At 39.9% G+C, this 24,587-nt stretch overlaps 1 protein-coding gene across 6 annotated transcripts in view; it reads right to left on the reverse strand.

The window, feature by feature from the left end:
* Positions 1–7,283: 7,283 nt before the first annotated feature.
* WNK3 (WNK lysine deficient protein kinase 3) overlaps positions 7,284–24,587 on the reverse strand; it is a 104,593-nt gene continuing 87,289 nt past the window's right edge. For all 6 annotated transcript variants that reach the window (XM_084790010.1, XM_084790005.1, XM_084790006.1 and 3 more), the window contains exons 20-23: positions 23,392–24,008; positions 17,342–17,553; positions 10,165–10,367; positions 7,284–7,764 (exon numbers count right to left, since the gene is read on the reverse strand). In XM_084790010.1, the coding sequence (XP_084646136.1) occupies positions 7,429–7,764; positions 10,165–10,367; positions 17,342–17,553; positions 23,392–24,008 (1,368 nt within the window). In that variant the 3' untranslated portion in view covers positions 7,284–7,428. The remainder of the gene's footprint in view (positions 7,765–10,164; positions 10,368–17,341; positions 17,554–23,391; positions 24,009–24,587) is intronic.

Below are 24,587 nucleotides of genomic sequence, written 5' to 3' on the forward strand. Positions count from 1 at the left end.
TAGCAGGCCCTTAACCATATCCCAAGTCTGATAACTTGCTTTTGATTTGACAGGTTCACAGTGAGGGACTTGCCTTAAGTCTTAGATGAGACTTATAACTTTGATTTGTGCTAAAATGAATTAAAACATTGGAGGCATTTTGCATTGTCAAGGACATGAATGTTGGGGTTCAATAGTAGAATTTGATTGCTTGTATTCCTCAATCTCTCTCTCTCTCTCTCTCTCTCTCTCTCTCTCTCTCTCTCTCTCTCTCTCTCTCTCTCTCTCTCTCTCAGGGTTTCTCTGTGTTCACCTTGGCTGTCCTGGAATCGCTCTGTAGACCAGGCTGGCCTCGAACTCACACAGATCCGCTTGCCTGTGCCTCCCAAGTGCTGAGATTAAAGGCTCGTGCCACCACTGCCCAGCTTAAATGATGAATTCTTTTTTAAAATGTCATGATGTCTTGCAGGTTCTGGGAATTGAGCTTGGGTCTTCTGGAAGAGCAACAAGTGCTGTTAACCACGGAGCCATCTCTCCAGCCTAATGCTCTTCTCATGGCTTGCTCTTGCAGAACAAGGCCACCACACATAATTGTCCCCTTCCTCACCCAGCCATCTCCCTTTCCACTTCTCTGTCATGCCACAATGCGGAGGCTGTGTGTATATGTGTGTGTGTTGTTTCTCAGACAGTTGAATGGATGTAGCTGCCTAATCTTAGACTTTGAGCCCCCAAACTGTTAGCTAAATGTTACCTGTTTTGTCTACAAACCACCCAATGCTAGTAATTTCGTAGTACTAATACAAAATGGAAGAATACAATTGGGTTATGTTTAGTCATGCTTTTCTTTTAAAATAGAGATTTGTGGTGTCAAAAGAGTTACTATTTAGCTGGATGTGGTGGCGCATGCCTTTAATCCCAGCACTCAGGGAGGCAGAGGCAGATGGATCTCTGAGTTCGAGGCCAGCCTGGACTACAAGTCCAGGACAACCAAGGCTACACTTAATGTAACCAGCTCATTTTATAAAATCAAATCACCCGTGCTTCTTCTACTATGCATTTGAGTTACCAAATAGATGTGGGACTTAATTTGATAAAAGGTCTCATTACACAGTCCAGGACTGGCTTTGAACTCACCCTGCCTCAATTTTCTGAGTGCTGAAATTACAAGTATGCACAACTGCCTAAAATACGTTATCTTTAAGAAACGTAGAAAGAGTCATGTTCTTGATTCACTTCATTTTCTCCTCTCTCTCTGTCCCTCTCCTCTTCTTTTGGAAGAGGCTTTTATTATCTTCCCCAGGCGAGCCTATAACTCCAGGGATCCAGCAATCCTCCTGCTTCAGCCTTCAAATTAGCCAGGACTATAAGTACACGGGACCATGCCTCACACAGTTAACATTGTTGTCTTCTTATTCTTCGTACGGGACTCTCTGCATATGCATCTGTGTTATTTTCTTGTACATAAATAGCTAAGTGAACACGTGATGGATCTGACATGGTTTTACAATTTCTACCTTTTTTTGTTTTGTTGGCTTTCTGAGACAGGATTTCTCTGTGCAACAGTCCTGGTTGTCCTGGACTTGCTTTGTAGACCAGGCTGGCCTCGAACTCATAGAGATCCACCTGCCTCTACCTCCTGAGTGCTGAGTTAAAGGTGTGTGCCACCACCGCCCAGCTGGGTTTACAATTTCTAAAGTCATCATGCACTGGTGAGTGAGAAGTGATGGGAGGGAAGTTTCCAAGTATATTTTTCTAAAGGTAGCCCAACATTAGAAGGGAAGGAACAAGCACTGTACAGTTTAATGACAGGCATGTAAAGAATGCACATGTGAATCCAAACAATTAAAGTGTGCTTTCAATATACTTGGATTATAACATATGTGTGCTATGGTGTCAGGTGGACTTGGTCTGGATCTGAACTTTACCACTTACTGGACAGATGACCCTTTGAAAACTCATTTATCTCCCCACTCTCAAATTTGCCATAAACAGTGGAGACTTATTTTAGGACTCTTGCATGAATTAATTCACAGTTGAAACCCTAGCTAACACAACAGGTTGCAACTCTGGCTTGTGTGGAGAATGGAGGCCCACTGGAAATGTGGTAGAATTGCATGTAAATGAACAGGTAACACATGGCTGAGGCAGGTGCCTCCCACCTCAAAGCCAGCACAAACTGTAAGAGTTTCTTAAATCTGCTCAATTATATATATTTGATTAAAAAAAAACATTTAAGCCAGATGACTGCAGTATGACAGAATTTTAATAAGGTGACATACTCATTTAACACAGCCTTTATTTTTGTTTCAAAACAAAATTCCAGGAAACAAAATCTTTAACAACAGTTGGGTAGTAATTAAAATAAAAATCACAGTTTCGAAGAATCAAAACCAGACAACTCCTGAAAGGTAGATCACTTGGCTTACCAAAATAAAAGTTAATGTTAAAAAGGGTTAAAGTAAGTTTAATAGCATTCTATATATTCCCGAATTAAGAAAGGAGAGTTCACATATATAACTAAATGTTAAGTATTGAGAATTGGCTGAAATTCTACATACTTCATGGTAATTTATGCATGAAAGTTTAATTTCATAAACTTCCTGAGTGGCTCCCATGCTGCACTAGGTCTACATGCTTAGTATTTGCATTAAACAAATTAATAGCTTTAAGTGATTGCGCATGGCAGACCTTCAACTGCACTTTCTTATCAGTCACTATATCCACTCCATCTGCTGAGGGGTCTAGACTACAAATCTCAACCTGAAATCTTAAATTATAGTGGAAAGAAATACAACGTAAAGAAGCCAGAAGGGCGACAAGTATGCATTTCGAAGCATTGTCCCTTCAGAGCTTAGTCTTTCCCTTGCCTTCTTGCCTGACTTTTAGCTTAGTAACAGTCTGTGTTGCTTTACTTCAAAGAAAACCTTCCAGAATCAGAGCTGTTGAACTGTACACTCTTTCAACCATCTCAGTGGAAAATAACTTTAACCTGATTACTACTTTGGGCCCATTCATGTGTTAGTTATCAAGGTCCCTGATCAATGTTTGAATTAATCCTTCATACACAGAGAAAAGGACTATTTCCACAGTGGCCTGAAAGTGTAGATCCATACAAATTTCATACTAATTTTACTTAAAAGTTAATTTTAGTAGGTTTGAGTGTTTTCATTTTATAATCTGGATTAGATTTAAAATTTTTAACCCTAGAATTATATTTAGCAAATCAAAAGCCTTTTCTATATATAGATACCATTCTATTACATCTTCTAAATAAAGGGAGGGAAAATAAGTCTCTGATAGACTACAGATTTAAAAAAACAATCTATTCTAGAAAATGGCTTGCATACCACCTCAGAAGGCTCAGGTTTTTCTTAATCAAACAGAATGTGAGGTAACTGAATCACAAATTGATGGCAAATATACCTCAGGAATGTACTTATAAACAATGACTAAAATATAGTATTTACTAATATTAAAAATGTAGTGTTACATGGTAAACATGTGAAACAAGGAATATCCACTTACAAACACTTGCTGAGTGTTTCTTTTAAATGGGGAAAGGGAATTTTCAATGCTTAGAAAATACAGCAAAGAGAGTCAACTCTATAAATTACAGAGATTAGATAAGCACTCATCTAAACTCTTATTACCAACTATGACTCAAATGAAATTCATCCTGCCATTTTATGATAACAAACTGTTACTCTAAATACAAGGCAGTATGCTAACATTTTGGAGATGGGTCACTGCCATAAGAGGTCAAGTATTTCACTGTGGTAGTTAAAGCCCTTTAGGCACTGAGGTGAGAAAGCATTGCCAGTACATGTGAAGCTGCAGGCACTGGGACTGTCTCACTTCAGTACATTTGAATCACTTGATTATTTGAAAACTAACTCCCACCACTAAGTCTTCTATTGCCACCAATTTGATTTCTCTCTTTGCTTTCCATCCCCAAATCCCCTAACTTTATCACACAGAGGTGCATGGCTCTCATCGCTTAAACACGGATTGGCGGCAGAATGACAGCTCCTCTCATCTCACATGCATGGTGAGTGCTAGGACAAGAAAGGCAAGCCAGATAGAGAATCTAAAACAACGTAAAGAATCAAGGCAAAAAAGCAAGTTTCACAGGCAACATTTACTTGTGCACCTAAAACAGTACTGAAAAACGAGGTAGATAAACAAAAGTAACTGGACTGCAATTAAATCTGGGGTTTTCAGATGATAACATTGCATTATACCGTAAAGAACACTCTACACTCAACCCAAAAATCACAGCGGAAGTGTCTTTTAAACTTTCACAGTTAGTTTCCCTTGTCAAACTATTAGGACTTACGCTTGATATAAGCAAGGAAGAGATGAAAAACTGCAGGGATATCTGTTAAACTACAGCAAATTGCTTCAGACCAAGGCTGCTCTGGGTGTACGGAGGGTTATCTGCACGGAATACAGCAGTACTGGTTTCACAGTCTTATGGTGTTACCCAACTTCCCAGGCGCACATGAAGACATAGCGCTGCTCATCAGTTGTGCACTTGGAGAGGTAAACAGAGCAGCTGGCCGTACAGACTGTCTCCCAAGGAACATTACAAGATGGTGGCTAAGTGCAGCCTTTATGTTGATTACAAGAAAGAAAACAAGAAGGATAGGTTCGTGTGCTTTCTAGAAACGAACAGAAGGCCCATTATATGCACTAGACACTTTGTCAAAGAAAAAGGGAACTTCTGAGTGTTCTCTGGAATTCATTATTTATGGGGGGAAGAAAAGGACCTCAGGCAAGGCTGGAAACAGCACTAGTCTAAGACTTAGCAAAACTATGAAAGAATACAAAATTCCCATCTAGAAAACTAACCGGTATTTACAAACAAAGTGACCATAATCTGAATCAAATCAAAAAGTAATGAGGAAAAGTAAACCCCACAGCAAGGCGAATAACATTGTTTTCTTAATTTCTGCACACTCTTTTTTTCTGTACGCTTTAACTTCTACACATTACATATACATAATGTATATGTAACATATATGTTAACCCAGATACTGCAGTCAGCATGGAGACAGCAGTACACTATTTCCATCTTCAAATTTTAGAAGATGACTTTTCTTTCCAGCAAAACCTGAAAAGATTCTAAATATTACAAGGCACTGCAAACATCTGCAGGCAAACAAGAATGATGAATTATATGTAAAACTGAGATGGTTAACAAAACACAGGACATACTATGTCGAGCAGCCATTAGTAAATGGGATTGTACATGTCATCTGTGGGGCTTTTTTTCACCATGGGGCACTGTTTAAAATGATTGCAACTAAAGAAGATCCAGTCTTTTTTTTTCCTTTTGGTTTTTCGAGACAGGGTTTCTCTGTGTAGCCTTGACCTGCACTCATTTTATAGACCAGGCTGGCCTTGAACTCACAGTGATCCACCTGCCTCTGCCTCCCGAGTGCTGGGATTAAAGGCGTGCGCCACCACGCCCGGCTTAAGATCCAGTCTTAAGACCTGTAGTGTTTTCCCTTATAGGTTAGTTAGCCCAGTATAATTACACAAAACCAACTGATAATGAAACAAGGACAGTTTTAAAGAACTATCGGTTTTAGGAGCGTTGTTTTTGTACATGTGGAAAACACTGCAATGCAAGTAAGCACACTACACTGATATCCTAAAAACCACTTCAACTTGCAAAGCAATACCATAGAAGGAATTTGAGGAATCCGTTCACATGATCTGGACTCATTCAAAACAGGATGTTTAGGAAAATAAACGCTGGCTCTTACCAACAGCAATCCATAGAATGCCCCATAACAGTGACAAAAGTGTAACGATGGGTGTGACCTTCAGGTAAGCAATATAAGACAACTTTTTAAAAAGAGTACTGAATGTCACAAAGTATACTGTATGAAAAAAAAAGCACACCCATTAAGCTTTTCTCACTTCCCGGCAAGCCCACGGGGGTAAGTTTTTAGAGGAACACGGAGGAAAATCTGTCAACAGAAACAAAGACCACAATTTGGAATGGTTACCAAGAGTATTCCTAAATAGGAAAACATGTATTAGAAATGACTTTCAAAGTTTCAATGGTAAGTCATTTGAACACGTATAGGGAGGAGTTGATATATACCATGTAAAAAGTCTATTTGGGCTTCACAGACTGAATAGTAGGTAACCCTGTGACTAGCCTTTAAGATTACTAAAGTTAGCCTTCCTAAAAACCAAAGGTGGACATTTTGATACTGCCTCCCTTCCTCCTAAAACTGGATAAAACCCAGTAAAGTGCAACTTGACAGTGAAGTCTCTCAAATTCTCAAGAGGCTGACAAACGCATCTAAGATCTAAAATGGCCTAAGACTATAGATACTAGTAAGAAATTATAACAACCCAAAAATTGTCATCAAAAAGGGTTAAAGGCAATTTAAATAATATCATCCTAGGGTGTACTATTTCACTGCAGGACAGTGTGTATCCTACATCTCTTAGAACCCTGTAAAGCCAGTGTTTTATGTAAAAGTCTCAAAAGCTACAAACCCTAGTGTGTCAAGTACATTTCACTTTAGAAGAATGGATTAACAGAAGTGTTAACCTGAATCTCCTTGGTTAGGATTATAAGGATTACCCCAAATGAGATTCACATCAGCTGCAATGCCTAGCAAAAGAATGCAAGCCAAACCAGTGCCTCTCAGATGCTCAAAACCAATGCGGTGTGCACATGAGAAAAGATGGCTGCTTTGGGTTATTACCGGAACCCAAAAGCAGCTCTGGTAGCTGTAGGCTCAAGGAACTGTTACAGTTCTGCTTTTTCCTTTCCCTCCGCCTCACTCAAAACAAGCCCTCACTCCTACTGCTGTGATGACGGGAAGAAAATCACATTTAAAAACACTCATGATCTGTACTGCTTTGACAAAAGTATACTAAATTTATACATCAAAACATTCCTGCAGCCAGTTACTGCCTTCTGGGAAAAGTAAACCTAAGACAGACGCGACAAATCCCACGAGACTGGCTATTGGAGGATCTTATTTCATCCACATTTGGGGAGAACCAATCTACATTTTTTTTACACAATTTAAAGAAAAGTATCATACAACTGCTGGTAGCAGCATAAAAAAGAGGGTGGGGTGAAGTGAGAGCGTCTCAGCCACACATGGAGGTGTCCTGGAAATGGTAACACTCAAGCTGAGCTTATTAAAGCATTCTGGACAGTATTTTTTAAAAATCAAGTATCAAAGAGGATAGGATTTGAAGTGAAAAAACATTTCTGTGTGCAGTGTTCTATGTGCAAACTGCACATTACTACAGAATGATGAGCTGTATCAAATATCACATTGGAACAACAACAAAAAAAACACAGTTGAAAGAAGACACAAATGAGAGAAAATATGGCAGAACTCAAGAAGAAAGTTTAGTGTTGCAGGTGTTCTGAAAGTCCTCTCCCCTTCCTTCAGCATCTGCTTGGACTCATTTAGGACCTGGCGGGATTGAACCTGGATTCTGCATTCCTGGAGTTGGAGCTGGAAATGCCTGCAAATTCATCCCAGGCTGGAAGAGTCCCCCAGCCTGGGTAGGAACCACTATAGGTGCCTGTGCTGTTCCTGAAATTCCTACCCACTGTACTGGATACCCTGCGGCCCCTACAGGATTATACTGACAAACGTGGGGCATTCCATATGATGACAAGGGCCCAGGAAATGAAGGGAGTGGGAGTCCTGGTGGCAAGGAGGCTGGGACAGCTCCACGAATTTGGGGGCGAGAAGAAATCCAGGTTGGTGTGTAGCCCATAGTAGATGGAGTACTCTAACAAAAACAAGCAGAAAAACAAAAGATCAGTTCAGTTTGGCACATTATTCATTGGTAAAAATCTTAACTTACAGCTCATCTTCCTAAGTGCCCTGCCTTTCAGTATAGCTATTTTCAGATGAAGAAATAGAAACTAAAACTGGTAAGTAACCCACTATCACCAAGCAAGGCAGGCAGGCAGGATGTCAATACTGCTCCAGATAATTCCAACACCTATATGAACTCCCTGCTCTCACTTTAGTCCATACTTTACTCATGCTAACACTATTATTTTGCTTTTACTTCTTCCTTTCAGCTGTAGACGCGCTTTTACCTGTAGGCATAGATGAAAATCGATGATCTTACTTACACGATCCTCTGGACACAGAGGAACATAATTAGTGTAACAAGGGGACCTGAAATATAGTAGGTGCTCGTTCTCACTATCTTAAAGCCTGACTCTTCTGTTACATTCTTTTTATTTTATTTTGCTTCTATGGATACTTTGCCCCCATGTGTATATGTGCAACATGTGCATGTAGTACCCATGGAGGCCAGAAGAGGGTGCTGAATCCTCCGGGACTGGACTTACAGCCAGAAGTATGCCACCATGTGAGTGCTGAGAACCAAATCCAAGTCTTCTAAAAGAGCAGCTAATGCTGGGTAGTGGTGGTGCACGCCTTTAATCCCAGCAGTCGGGAGGCAGAGGCAGGCGGCTCTCCATGAGTTCAAGGTTAGCCTGGACTACAGAGCAAGTTCCAGGACAGCCAGAGCTGTTACACAGAGAAACCCTGTCTCAAAAAACCAAAAAGAGCAGCTAACGCTCTTAACCACTGAATCATTTCTCTAGACCTTCTGTTATATTCTTGACCATTTACCTTAATTGTGTATATACAAGCATGTAAGCTTATGTGCATATGGATGCAAGAGGTCCACCCTCAGTATGGTTTCTCAGGTGCTATCCAACTTGTTTTTTGAGACAGGGTCTGTCAGTGGCTTGAAGTTCACTAGCAATCTCCAAGAATTTCTCTGTCTCTGCCTCCCTAGTGCTGGTAATTATGCATGTACCACACAGCCAGCTTTTTCATATGGGAACTCAAGTACTCATACTTGCATGGTAAGTACTGTACTGATTAAGCTATCTTCCCAGCTCCTCACCCCCACCCCATTCGTCTAAATTTTGTTTGTGTGTTTTGAGACAGGGTTTCTCTTGTTGTCCTGGACTAGCTTTGTAGACCAGGCTGGCCTCGAACTCACAGTGATCTGCCTGCCTCTGCCTCCCAAGTGCTGGGATTCAAGGTGTGCGCGACCATGCCTGGCTATTAAGGGGAAATTTGATCTACTAAAAAATGGTCAATGAGGGCCAGCTAGATGGTCTAGTGGGTAAAGACACTTGTCCCAAGCCTGACTACCTAAGCCCAATTCCAAAACCCCGCATGGTAGGAGAGAACTGACTCCCATAAATTGTCCTCTGACTGCCACAAGTAGTTATCAAAAGCTTCTCTGATAAAGTGATAATTGAACTGAGATCTAATGGAAGAGTAGGTGTTAACTAGTTCTTAGTTCCTGCCTAAGTAGAAAAAAAATATGTGTAAAAGCTTCTTATGAGGAAAGAAAGATGAAGGACTGAAAGAAAGACAGTTTGGCTGACGTGAAAAGAGCAAGGAGCGGTGAACAGTGAATCTAAGGAGTAGATGGTGGTGGGTCTCAAATGTGGTAGTGACAAGAAATTCTGTATTTATTTTAAGATAGATAGCTATGATGCCCCAGGCCATTAATAGGATGATGTTTGAGTCATTGTTTTGAGAAGAGCACTGACTGAAGCAAGAAGATAGGATTTGGTAGGATTAGGGTCAATGCTTTCTGACCAATCAGGAGTTAGTCACAGTGATCTAGTTGATATTTAAGAGAGAAGGGGCAAGATTTGGTGGCGGTGGCTGCAGTCAAACTGTATTATTCCTGGATACTGTCCACTGAAATGGTACACATGAGCAGATAAGGGGTTTTAGTTAGGGGGAGCTTGCCTGTTTGGGCATTCAAATCAGAGATATCTTAGGAATATTCAAGAGCAGACTTATAACCTCTCTTATTCGGTCTTTAAAAAATATCCATAATCAAGAAACCAAAAAATATATATTATTGGTTTTCAAACAATAAAACTCATTATATAGCTTAACCAATGAAAAAAGTATGAAAAAAAATTAAAATACCACTTTTAAATCCCAATGCCCATAAATGGTTGTCATCAGCTTCAGGTAAATGTTAGAGCTCAGGTCATTTTCTGTAAGTGTGCACGGATACATAGAGGTAACTTTATTCAAATGATCATACTATATTGCTATTTTGAATCAGAAGAATTAAGTAACTAAAACCATAGGCCCAAAATTTTATAAAGAGGATGGATAATAAACAACTTACTTCGTATGCCTTGTTCCGGTTTTCTGTCTCTAATTTTTGTTGGCTCTGTTTGAGTTGGTTTAAACTTGGCTTACTAGGAAAATTTCCTACTGTTTCTTTTGTCCAATCATCCACCAGCTTGTGTAAATCATCTGTAAACATTCCTTTTTTACTGGCTTGCGATTGCTGGCATGACACTGTATTAGTCTCCACAGATGGTGTATCTATAAGGCAAAAAAAAAAAAAAAAAGAAAACAAAACAGGAAAGCCATGTAAATGAATTACAACTGATAAATAGATAACTCCCCTGTGGTTTTTTTAAAAGGAAATTTTAATATGTATGAGTGTGTGTGTGCACGCGCGCGTGTGTGTGTCTGTCTGTAGATCACAGGACAAGCAGCAAAAGTGAGTATCTCCTTCTACCATGTGGATCCCCAGGAGTCAAACCGCAGTTATCAGGCTTGGAAGCAAGCTCCTTTGTCTACTAAGCCATTTCCCTAGCCCAGGGTAACTCTTCTTTGAACAACACAGATGAGATAAAGGTAATCATAAATTATAGCTGATTTGAGACTGCTAATTTAAATCTGTTATGCTAGTGTAATCACTAAATAACCCTTTAACACTTGAAAGTTTCTTATAGCTTGGACATCAAATTAAAGAGCTATCATAGGTACAAACCATGCGTGATAAACAGGCTCTCCAAAATATTAGTATACTTTTAATCTTTTTATTAGCATCCTTGAGTTTTGGAGGAGTTAAAAAACAAAGACTGACATGTACCTATAGAAGCCAGGAAATTAAAAGGGGCCACCTATGGGAGGGGAGAGAAAGACCTAATTGAAAAGGGTATGAAGGAGGGAGATGAGAGAAGAGGGCAAATGAGAGGGTTGGGGGAGGGAATATCTACCTTAAAGATGTTTGAAAAAGCTATATGGGAACTACTATATTACACACTTTCATATACACCTACACATATAAGAGTTTAAAAGGTGTCATACCCACTATTTATTTTTATCATTTTAAAATTATGTGTATGTGTGTCTGTATGAGTGCAGATGTCTGAGGAACTGGAGGTACAGGCAGCCGTGAGCTACCTAACATGGCTGCTGGGAACTGAACTTATGTCCTTCCTTGTAAGAATAATAAGCTCGCCTGACTGCTGAGCCATTTCTCTAGCCCCTGATAATTAGTTATTCGTTTGTTTATTTTCTGAGACAGAGTTTCTCTGTGTAGCCTGGCTGTCCTGGAACTCCTTCTGTAGACCAGGCTGGCCTGGAACTCAGAGATCCTCCTGCCTCTGTCTCTTGAGTGCTGGGATTAAAGGCCAGTGATTGTGCCCTGCCACCACCTAGTGATAACTAGTTATTGCTTCCCCCCTCCCCTGAGATAGGGTTTCTCTGTGTAGCCTTGTCTGTCTTGGACTCGCTTTGTAGACCAGGCTGGCCTCGAACTCACAGAGATCTGCCTGCCTCTGCCTCCTGAGTGCTGGGGCTAAAGGCATGTGCCACCACACCCAGCTCAAGTAGTTATTCTTAATGGTGGAATACCCCATAATCTAAATTTCCATGTAACCAATCATTTGAAGAGTAGGGCCTTCCTTGATTGGTATGGTTTTTAATTTAAATCTTCAATTTTACAAATATTTCACATTCATGCCTATTTGTTTTGTGACTCAGCAAGATCAATGGAGAACATGTGTGGGACTAGAGGAAGTTTGGCACTATCTCTTGGAGCCTGGTAGTACGCAGCAGAGGGTATACAACTAAGGCTGGTGATTACCCCTCTCAAAAATGATCAACAGCCATGAGTTCAGAGGTAAAGGATAGGGCCCCGTGAGTCCCTCTTCCTTGAGTAATTGTTGCTAGGACTGCTCTTGTGTAGTCCCAGTGCTAGCAACTACAGTTCAGGTGGGCTAATGATTACAATGGTTAGATCAAGTCTAGGGAAAAGTGTTTTGTAGCCCTTTACCGCACTTTTGGCTCTTACATACTTCCAGTCCCTCTTCCCTAACATTCCCTGAGCTGCAGAGGGTGTAGTAAAAGTGTATGTTATGACTTTGGTTTGTGCTCTTATTAAGAATAGAGTCTATTTTTTTTCATTATTCCCTAAAGTCCTTGAAAATCTAAGTCCAAATGATAGGATCTGTTTTTCAAAAATGATCTTTCTTTTTATATTATGGGGATCCTTACATCATGATATTATTTATTAATTTAATGTATTAATAGACATTTATAGGATAAAATATTTCTTTATTTCAATTTCAATGTTTCATTAGTTTTTCTATCCATCTTATGGTAGAAAAGGATTTATCTATTTTCATTACAGATGAACTTTAAATAGCTAATTTAGAATTCCGGCTATAATAGTGTTCTACCTGTTGTAGATAATTAAGGGCATTTAACTCTGGGTCAAAAGACAAACTATAAAGAGTTACAGCTGTTTCTAGGAGCTGGAGGCTGTCACAGCAGTCATACACTTAAATTGGAAATCCAAGAAGTTTCCTTTTGATTGCCCAAGTAAAACACAAAAGTTTTTTTATACATTATGTTTTGTTGCAAAGAGAAAAGCAATTAGAACTGGGCCTTTTAATAGCCTTTGAATAGCCTTTGACTACAAAGGCTTTGTAAGACAAATCCTATAAATTGAAAATATGAAAAAAAATTCTGGAGAAAGTCTTAAGATGAATTGCTACCACTGCTGCTGTGTAAAAGAAAAAGAACAGATGAAGTTCATTATTATAAAATAAAAGTTGGCAATGTAGTGAAAGTGTTCGTGAAGAAACAAAGAGAACTGTCAGTAGATATAATATTTAGTATAAGCATACTTTCTGCTTATCAATCTCTTATTCTCTCATCTCGTTACAAAGATGACTAAAAGAATCAAAAATTATATACATGTGTTGGTTGGCTTATAATATGTAAAAGCTTAATGTGTACAATAATAATAGTACAAAGGAAGGAAGGCACATACCCAGAAGAAAATGCATATACCACTGAAATTAAGATAGTATTATTCTGAATTATATTGCCTTGAACTTAGAAGGTCATTGTAATCCCCATGGCCAACACAGGAAAATAACTTAAAAAAATGTAATAAAGGAAACAATAAGAGGACTTAAACATTATAAAAAATATCTATGTAAGGCCTAGAGAAATGGCTCAGTACTTATTGCGCAATCATGAAGATTGGAGTTCATATCCCAGGCCCAGGTTAATAAGCCAGGCATCCATCCAGACACCTTTAATTCCAGCAGTTAGGGAGGCTTGCTGCTGTCTTCCCACCTACCTAAGGAACCAAAAACCTGAGGCTCAAAGAGGGACTGTGCCTCAGAGGAATAGGTGGAAAGTGTTAAGGAAAACACACACACACACACACACACACACACACACACACACACACACAGAGCAGAGAGAAAGAGAGAGAGAGAAAGGGGGGGAGAGGGAGATGAATCTTTTAAAAATACATGTTTAATACAAAGGAAGGCAGACAGGAATCAAAGAGTAACAAAAAGGTCATTAGACACAAAAAACAAATAGGAAAGTGATAATTAGAAATATATTTAAGGGGGCTGGAGAGGTGACTCAGCAGTTAAGAGCACTGTCTGCTCCTCCAGAGGTTCTGAGTTCAATTCCCAGCAACCACATGGTGGCTCACAACCATCTGTAATGTGATCTGGTGCCCTCTTCTGGCATGCAGGCAGAATACTGTATACATAATAATGAAAAAAATATATTTAAATGATATAGAAATGGTTTAAATAACCCAATAAAAAGTCAAAGATTAGCAGACTAAATAAAATACATGATCTAACTATATAATGATGCACGTAATAAATACTGTTCAGATAAAAAACATAAAAGGGCCTGAAGGTAGTGGCAGAAGTCTTTAATCCCAGCACTCGGCAGATGGATCTTTGTTGAGTTCGAGGCCAACCTGGTCTACAGAGCGAGTTCCAGGACAGCAGGGCTATACAAGGAAACCCTGTCTAAAAAACAAAACAAACAAACAAACAAAAAAACCACAACCCCCCACAAAAAAACAGACAAAAGACCCAAAACAACAACAACAAAACCCTAAAAGAGCTGGGAAGATGGCTTCGTGGATAAAGGCACTTGTCACCAAGCCTGACAACTTGAATTTGATCTCCAGAACTAAGTCCCATAACTTATCCTCTGACATCCAAATGCATGCTGCAGACATATGTAGGTACACACATGAACATACAGAGAGACATATTAAATTAATTAATTAAAAATAAAAATACATTAAAAGAATGGAAAAGGTACAACATATAAGTAATAAACTAAAGAAAACTGGCTGTCTATACTCATATCACAAATATGTATCGATAGCAAAATATATAACAATCACAAACACATGCAGCAAAGTTCCAAAATCCACAGTGAAAAATTCATAGAATTGAAAAGAAAAGTTCAACAACAGGTAGAAACTACTATAACACACTTTAAATAATTGAACTAATAAGCCCTAACCATATGAAAGCCATGGTTTGGGCACAACAGAAAATATAAATAAAAATAAGCCGTTTGGGTAAGCTAGGGATATCTTTCTCATAGAGCACTTGCCAAGAATGTTCAAGGCTCTTGCGGTTCAATCTTCAGCAAACTGCAAAATAAGAAAAAAAAAAAAAGAAAGAAAAAGAAAAAAGAAAAAGCACAGAGAGTGCCTCTCCTATAGTCCTGGCAACTCCAGAGGCCAAGGTAGAGGGATAATTTGAGCCCAGACAAGGCTGGGGAACATAACAAGACTTCACCTCTAAACAAAACCCAAAAACATAAATAAGCAAGGCATTTAGGAGCAAAATAAAGTCTAGCTATGAATGCAATAACATCATACTGAGAGTCCTACAACTTGTGATACTGAAATTACAAAGCTACCTTCAATCATAATCTACCCTTCAATTCTGTTTTTATCAGAATCATCCAAAGTATAGCTCAGTGTAGACTGGCCTCCACGCTCAACCATCTTCTTGTCTCAACCTCCCCTGTGCTGCAGCTATAGGTATATTCCACCACACACAATTAGTTTCCCATCATTTTGTTTTTCTTTATAGCTGAATAAAATGTAATTGAACTGGGCACCAAATTGCTTTTATCCATTCATCTGCTGAAGGACATCTAGGCTAGCTCTACTTCACTCTTCGGAGTAGTATTGCTGAGAGGCACAGCAAGAAAAAAAAAAGATATGCAAGTACGTGGCATGTTGACCTTCACTATGTACATGGAACCGAAGAAGCCTACCCTGATGAGGAACTTCTTTATTAGCTAAGTAGCTATGGACTCTTTTCCCAAAGTTGAAAAAATACTGTCTGTAGGGGCTGGAGAGATGGCCCAGCAGTTACGAGCACTTGTTGCTCTTGCAGAGGACCTGGTTTTGCTTCTTAGCAGCCACGTGGTGGTTCCCAACCATCCTTAACTCCAGTTCTAGACGATCTGGCATTGCCCTCTGACTCCATGGGCATCAGGCACACCATGTGGTGCATATACACACATGCAGGCAGACATTCATACACATAAATTATAAATATTTAAAAAAGAAATACAATTTTCTTTTCTTTATTTTTTATGCTCGTTGGTGTTTTGCCTGCATGCATGTCCATGTGAGGGTGTCAAATCACTTGGAACTGGAGTTACAGACAGCTGTGAGCTGCCAGGTGGGTGCTGGGAACTGAACCCAGGTCTTCTAGAAGAGCAGCCAGTGCTCTTAATGACTAAGCCATCTTTCTAGGCCCCATTTTTTTTTAAGTTTTTTGAGACAGGGTTTCTCTGTGTAGCCTTGGCTGTCCTGGACTCACTTTGTAGACCAGGCTGGCCTCAAACTCACAGAGATACACCTGCCTCTGCCTCACTGAATGCTGGGATTAAAGGTGTGCGCCACCACGCCCCACTTCTAGCCCCCGTTTTTAAAAAATACGTTCTTTTCGAGACAGGGTTTCTCTGTGTAGCCTTGGCTGTTCTGGACTCACTTTATAGACCAGGCTAGCCTTCAGCTCACAGTGATCTGCCTGCCTCTGCCTCCCTGAGTGCTGGGATTAGAGATGTGGGCCACCATGCCCAGCTTTAAAAACATTAAAAAAATAATATAAAGGGGGCTATAGAGATGGCTCAGTGGTTGAGAACACTGGCTGTTACAGGAGACCACAGTTTGGATCCCAGCATCCAAGTCAGGTGACTCACACCTGTCTGTAACTCCAACCCCAGGAGAACTGATGTCTTTTTCTAGTCTCCACAGGCACCCATACACATGTGCCAATATACACATAAATGAAAATAAAATAAATATTTTATTTTATATGCATTGTATTTTGCCTGCATGTATGTCTGTGTGAAGGTGTCAGATCTTGGAGTTATAGACAGTTGTGAAATGCCATGAGGGTGCTGGGAATTGAACCTGGGTTCTCTGGAATAGCAGTCAGTGTTCTTAAGCACTGAGCCATCTCTCCAGCCCCAATAAAATAAATCTTAAAAAGTAATACATAGAGCCCTCTTGCTTCACAACAACATGGGAGTACTTCAAAATTTACCTGCACTATCAACAAACTTTTAGTTTCGTTTTCTTGTGTTGTGTTTTTTTGGTTTTATGAGACAGGATTTCCCTGCGTAGCTTTGGCTGTCCTGGGCTCACTCTGTAGACCCAGCTGCTCTTGAACTCACAGACATCCACCTGCCTCTGTGATTAACGGCATATGCTACCACTACCTGGCTTCAACAAACTTCTAAACCAACTCTAAATGTAAGACTAGAAATTCCCACTTGATTGGAATATTTCAGAAACTATTCTAGGAGAAGGTACTGGAATTTCACCTGTTTGTTCTCCAAAACAAAACAAAAAAACCCCCATAAAACAAACAAGCTTAGTTATTCTCCAATATCTGTCAGTAATATTAATCATTATTTAACTGGAGAACATTCAGTGTCAAAAAGATAGAAGTATTTTAGATCAATGTGTACAACATTAACTTATTTCAGCCTAATAAAAAGCAACTTGTATAGTCACTGTTTTTCAAATTTTGCTGTTCTTTGACTGGATTTTATTTTTCTTGAGACAGGTTTTCAATATTTAGCCCAGACTAGATTTGAAGTCACCATCTTCTTGCCTCAGTCTCCTGAGTGCTTCAACTATAGGCATGCCCAACTCTGATTCGGTTTTTAAACAACTCCATGTATGACCAGTTTACCTTTCACAGCAATGACACTGTCTGACTGCGTCAAGGACTGGGGGCGGCTTCGAAGTTTACTTTTGAAAGATCTTGGCCTGCGTGGTGATGCAGGTGGCAAAGGAACCTCTGAAGATTGTGCTTTGCTGTCTTTAGTTGCTCGAAGGCGTTCATAGAGCTCCTGAAGCTCTTTATTCTGCTGTGTTTGAAGACTGACCACCTCCTGAATGTGTCTGAGTAAAAATTATGCAGAAAATATTTTAGTAACTTTGGCGCCATAAAAACAACTTTAGAAACTTTATGATGATACAAATAAAGCTTAACAAAGCAGTAGTATTAAAAATGGTGGAATGCAGACTATTTTTACAATTTTAGGATGGGAAATGCCTTCCTAAGAATACTACTGATCCTGTAAAAAAGAAAAAGATAAACAAATTGACTAGGACAAATAGCTAGTTTCAATACAGAAGAAGACAGACAATAAAATGAAATTTAAAGCCAAATGGTTTAGTAATATCAACTTTCTCCTTATTTTAGATTATTATTAAGAATATTTAAATAGGTCCTAAAACCAGTAATGAGAAGGAAATAATTTTTAAAGGGTAAAGAATACGAAATGGGGGCTGGAGAAATGGATCAGAAGTTAAGGGCACATACTGTTCTTCCAGGACTGCACTTCAATTCCCAGCAACCACATCAGGTGCTCACAACCACTGTAACTCCAGCTCCAGAGGACCCAACTCCTCTGGCCTCTGTGGATACCCACACTGATGCCCATGCAAATATATATATAATGAACCATAAAAAAATAAAAGGTTATTTCAAACAAGAAGAGTTATAAATGTAAAAATTAGGGGTGAAGGTCTTGTTTTGTAGCCCAAGCTGGCCTTTATAAACCTCATGACTAATAAACAAACAAACAAACAAACAAACAAATGAACCTCATGACTTAGCCTTTTAAGTGGCTAGGATAACAGATACATGTCACCATGCCCAGCTAAGGAAAAATTTTAATTCATCTGATTAACATAATATTAAAAGATTTGTTATTTCCAATCTGTGTTGTTAACCTACAAAGGAACAAACACTTTATGTATTTTGGAATATAAAATGGTGTGGTTATACTAGAACATGAATATTTTTTCAGATTTTTTTTTTTGAGACACAGTTTCTCTGTGTAGCCTTGGCTGTCCTGAACTCACTTTGTAGAAAAGGCTGGTCCACCTGCCTCTGCCTCCTGAGTGCTGGGATTAAAGGTGTGTGCCAATATGCCTGGCTTCAGATTTTTTTTTTTGACACAAGATGCCACTGTGTAACACTGGCTAGCCTAGAATGCACCAGTTAGCTTTGTGGCATTACTTCTGCCTCTGCCTCCTAAGTGCTGGAATTATAGGCATGAGTAACCAACCAGGCCTTTTAATTGTATTCCACAGAAAAATCTCTGTGTATAAAAAGATAAGTGTCATTTATAGAAGCATACCATGGGAAGACATTTTTTTGAGACAGGGTTTCTCTGTGTAGCCTTAGCTGTCCTAGACTCACTCTGTAGACCAGGCTGGCCTCGAACTCACAACGATCCACCTGCCTCTGCCTCCCGAGTGCTGGGATTAAAGGTGTGTGCCACCACGCCCAGCAGATATGAACATTTATAGACAACATTTTAAAGCAAAAATATAGAATGTTTGTTGTTTATTTTAATAATGTAAAAGGACAAAAATATATGCAGAAAAAGAACCAGCAAATTATATCCCAAACAGTTCACCGTGAGTACTTCTGAGAAGTGAGGTATAGTGTGAAAAGTACAAGGAGTCTACCAGCTTGCTTTTTCATTATGTTATCTAAATATTATCCCATATATCACTTTTATTGTGACAGATTCTTACTATATGACTTGGCTGGCCTAGAACTCACTATAGACCAGAGTGGCTTGAACCCATAGAGATCCGCCTGTTTCTGCTTCCTGAGTACTGGAATTAAAGGTGTGTGCCACAGGACAGCCCTTAATTTTTAAAATTTAACTTTTTAAATACAAAGCCCCACAAGTATTGATTATTCAAACTGACTTAGGTTAAAAAAAAAAACAAACAGCTTACAATTGTTGGTTTATAGGATCTACCATTGTCTAATAAAATACTGTGGACAAACCATAATGACAAAGGCCTGGGCATGTAGTTCAGGGCTAGTAAGAGAGAACAGGTGTTCATTCCCTTAGCCACTGGGCAGGTTTCCCCTCCTTGAGACAGGGTCTCTCTGGGTAGCCTTGGCTGTCCTGGACTCACTTGGTAGACCAGGCTGGCCTGGAACTCATGGAGATCCACCTGCTTCTACCTCCCTGAACTCTGGGATTACAGCCATGTGCCACTGTGCCTGGCTCCATTGGGCAGGTTTTAATTACTATTAAAATCTGTTAAAGTAGCTATTATTAGTATTAACGATAAATTCTTTTAAGTTCCTATTCTAAATACTCCTTTTAGTGTTCATTTTTCTATTTGGAAAAAAAAAGCCCAGTTATTAGGGGACTACAATTTGACCCCCTAACTAGTAGTTCTTGGACTCTTCCTTGCTGTCGTGGTTGGTTGAGATCAAAGACTGTCAGCCAGCTAGCAGCAGCAGTTTTGAACACCCCACAGATGCCTTGTGAAAACTACACAATGAACTCTTGCTCCTGGAGGTAGAGGTCCAAGTTTGTTTGTTTGTTTGTTTGTTTTTTGAGGTGCAGTCTTAATTCGGACTGTTCCAACAGTGTGCATTTAGCTTTTTGCTATCAAAAGCATTACAGAACTCTAGAAGGCTCTGCAAACATATTCTTCTCCTCTTGAAAGGCCAGAGAGGAATAACTTCTGGTGGTCTACCAGAGAGACTGCTGTGGCTGTTGCTAAAGGGACAATGCTGTGTAAAGTATGTGGGGATTGGGCCAGCTACCCCTTTGGCTATAGAAGCAGGCTGTTAAGACTCTCTTGTGCTAGCATCTCTGGTGTTACAACATTAGGCCCAAATATAAAGCTTTTTCTCCTGGGTGGTCTTGCTTATTTTCAGTAGGATAAGCTGGGCTGATAAGCGCAGAGAGAGAAACAGTAGAGAAAGCAGAGGCAACGAGAGCTGGCTAGTTGCCAGCTGAAGAAGAGACAGAGTTTGGTTGTCAGCAGGCTGAGCTTCAAAATCAGCAAAGTTCAACTGTTCTGCAGTTGGAGAAGAGATGGTTCAATAGTTGGCCAGGCAGGGACTAAGAGGATAGTGGAAGCTGAAAGGAAAGAGAGCTGTGGCGGAAAAGGATTGCAAGCTAAAAAAACTTGGAGAAAAGAAATGGCTGGTCCTGGTCACTGGAAGGATTCCAGAGAGCTGTCAAGACTTAAGCCTGGAAGGTCTCAGAAACCCTACCCTGACAGCTCTAATACTGGCCATTGCCAAGGGCTGAGGAATCCTGATACCTAGGGCTACCTATCAGTTGCAATGCCAGCTGCTGCCAAGGGCTAAGGAATCCCAATGTCCTGGTCCTATGTAATAACTAGTATTTTAGAGCTAAGGGTCTTGCTACTAGGTCTGCACAGAGCTAAGACTAGAGATCACCCCACCTCCTCCTTCAGCTCACTATTTTCAAAAACACCAAGGGATACAAAGGAAGCCAAGAACAAGTACTCGAAGACCTTATTTTTCCTTTCTAGTTTCTATTAGAGTAGAACAAAAGGACCATAGATAGTTGATTGGTGACAGCAGGGCCCTTGTCTAGCACACTCAAGTCTGTTCAATACTTAGCACAGGATAGGGGGCTGCATAGTTAAGGCCTTATCTTTATTAAAAATGATGGCAGAGGGACTGGAGAGATGGCTCAGCAGTTAAGAGCACTGACTGCTCCTCCAGAGGTCCCGAGTTCAATTCCCAGCAACCACATGGTGGCTCACAACCATCTATAATGTGACCTGATGCCCTCTTCTGGCCTGCAGGGGTACAAGCAGGCAGAGCACTGTATGTATCATAAATAAATAAATCTTTAAAAAAATGATGGCAGAATAATGTTTTTCTTTTATTTATTATATTGATTTTGTTTTGAGACAGGGTTTCTTTATATAGCCCCAGCTGGCCTGGAATTTGCTTTGTAGAACAAGCTGGTCTCAAACTCACAGAGATCCACCACACCTGGTCCTATTTGTGTGTGTGTGTGTGTGTGTGTGTGTGTGTGTGTGTGTGCGCGCGCGCGCATGTACATGGCACAAGTGTGTGGGTGCTTGTAGAGGCCATCAGAACCCCTGGAATTGGAGTTACAGGTAGTCGTGAGCCAATAGATAGAGGTGCTGGGAACTAAGGAGCAGGAAGTGCTCTTACTCACTGTCTCTTCAATCCCAGAATAAAAAGACCCGTTATGAGAATCCATATTTCCCCACCAAAATCAAGTACTCATAATCAATGTAGGCAGCTGTAAAAGCCAACAGTTTTTTTTCAGAATGATTCAAAACATTCCTGTAATCAGGAGGCTGAGGCAGTAGGAAGCTTGGAAATGTAAGGCCAGCCTGGGCTACATGGCAAGACCATATTTCAAGCAATAACAATACCCCATAAAATATAAGTAGAATACTAACATCACAAATATTATAGCACTTAAAAAATAAGTATTGTACCATAAAAATATTAGTACACATAAATTGCATTGTAGTGAATATATAGAAAAATTAAAATATATGCAATGTAATATCAAACATGTATATATGTGTATTTTAGTTAACTTTTAATTTTTTGTTGTATGACTTGTTATTACTATTATTATGTATATATGTATATGATATGTACATTTGTGGAGGTCAGAGGAAAATTTTCAGCAGTTGAGTCTCTTCTTCTACTGTGGATTCTGGGGATTAAACTCTGGTTGCCAGGCTTGCACGGCATTTTTCAAAGTATATCATGAATTTTGTAGTGGTGTTAATATTTTTTTGTTGGCGGTGGTAATTTTGTGTTGTTATAACAGCACATGCCTATAATTCCAGCCTTTGGGAGGTGGAGGCAACATGGTCAGGAGTTCAAGATCATTCCTAGCTTAATTTAGCAAAACAAAACATATTAGGCAGCGCTCTACATGATAAAACATATTGCCTCAATATCATTAGTAAAATGTTATGACCTTGTTTGCTAAATAACAAGCTTGATCTTGGAAGGATCTTATATTTTCCTAAAGATGAACTATTCTCTTTGACTATATAAGTTAGCTGTCTACTAATAAAAGCTAAGAAGAGTTGTAAATTCTTACTCTAATAGTCCTAAAGAACAGGGACTGAAGTTGGGCGTGGTGACGTATGCCTGTAATCCCAGCACTCAGGGAGGCAGAGGCAGGAGGATCACTGTGAGTTCCAGGCCATCCTGGTCTACAAAGTGAGTCTAGGACAGCCAAGGCTACACAGAGAAACCCTGCCTCAAAAAACCAAAACAAAACAAGAAAACAAAGGGGGAAAAAAGAAACAGGGACTGAAAAAGCAAAAGAGGTCAATACATCTTGGCATGTGTCTCTAATACTAGCAGGAAGGAGGCAGAAGCAGGGGGAATCACCACAAGTTTGAGGTCAAGATGGATTAGCTCCATGGTTTACCAGGCCAGGAAGAACTACATAGGGTAGACCTCCACAGTGAAACCCTGTCTCAAAAACACCCCCCCCCACCACCAAAAGAAAGAGCTGGAGAGATGGCTCAACAGTTCAGAGTACTGGATATTCTTCCAGAGGCTCTTGCTTCATTTCCCAGCATCCACATGGCAGCTCACAACTGTAACTCCAGCTCTAGGGGGATATCCAACAACCTCTTCTGGCCTTTATGGGCAATGCACACACAGGGTGTACAAACACACAAACAGGCAAAACACCCGGACAATAAAACCATTTTTAAAACCAAAATAAAAAAAAACCAAAATAATTTTATAGACAATGACTTTAGCATTCTTAAACATTTTACAGTAGCATTCAGTATACTTTTTAATCATAGAAAAGTTTCAATCATTAAAATGTCACCAATCCTAAATTTGCTACAAAGTGAATATTAAATTCTATAACCCCTAAACAATTACATCTGTTACAGAAGAGAGAGCATCCTTACTTTTCTCGTAATCTTTGAAGCTCCACTTTCAAGTCCTCATCCTCAATTTCTGATTCATCATCACTGCTCATTGGGGAGGATGGAGAATAGAAGAGTGAACTCTGTGCTTGAGCACAGGCTTGCTCTTCACGCGGTGGTAAATACCGATTACTCTCTGGGCCAGTTTTTGCCACCGACTTTCCATTACCAGCAAGAGTGGCTGATAATTCACTAGTACGCGACTGTTTCCGAGGAACCGACTTCTCTTTTTCTTTATCTAATGGCTTAGACCCAGATGGCACTCTACCTCCTGTGGCTGAAGTTTCTCCCACTTTCTTTTCTGTAGTCATGGAAGACACACTGGTCTTACGTGCTGTGCTGAAAGATAAGACGCCACCTTGTTCTGGATCTCCTTTACACTCTTTAAAGGTTTCAGGAAGAGTGCGGAGCTTTTGTGAAGAAACTGAAGCTTTAGGAGTGGGCATGGCAGGTTCCACTTCGACCACCTGTGACACTGCAGCCTCAGCAAAGGCTACTGCTTGCTCACTAGATTGGACTGTTGTTTTCTTGAGTGGTGGTCTGTGTTCTTTTCCAAAAGACGTCATTTTCACTGGCTGCTGCTGCGGGACTGTAATCACCTGAGACATAAGAAGGTAAAGTTGTCTGGTTCCACGTAATCATAGGGTAACCCTCATGAAGAAATGCACCATCAAAATATAGCACAGGCAAGTGGAAGGGCTGATCTGACATGTATAATGTTTGGTAGTACCAAAACTTTCCTGCCTACAGCAAGTCTTTCAGCTCGGGCCCTTGGCTTCATGTTATTTCATGTTATTCAAATAAAATCCCACTATGAAATTGGCTGGGATTCTAAAGGACATGGAATTAAATCAAGGAGGCAGGAGAAGTGGCTCAGCAGTTAAGAGTATTTGCTGCTCTTGTAGAAGACCTGGGTTTGGTTTCTATCACCCACATGGTGGCTCACAATTATCTGTACCTCTAGCATCCAGGGATCCGATACCTTCACATGGCACCCACCCACACATGAATAAAATCAGTAAATCTAAAAAAAGTAGATTAAATTGATAAAAATGACCCCCAAATGATGACCTACTTCTGTGAGCAACTATTAAAATCCTTATTCTTTAGGTTCATCTTGAATGATGGCTTTTTCAAGGGGAAAAGATATGATTCTAAGATAAAGAAATGAGATATAT

This window comes from Acomys minous (genome assembly GCF_964271855.1).
Source record: "Acomys minous genome assembly, chromosome: 7".
In the NCBI taxonomy this organism is placed as follows: domain Eukaryota; kingdom Metazoa; phylum Chordata; class Mammalia; order Rodentia; family Muridae; genus Acomys; species Acomys minous.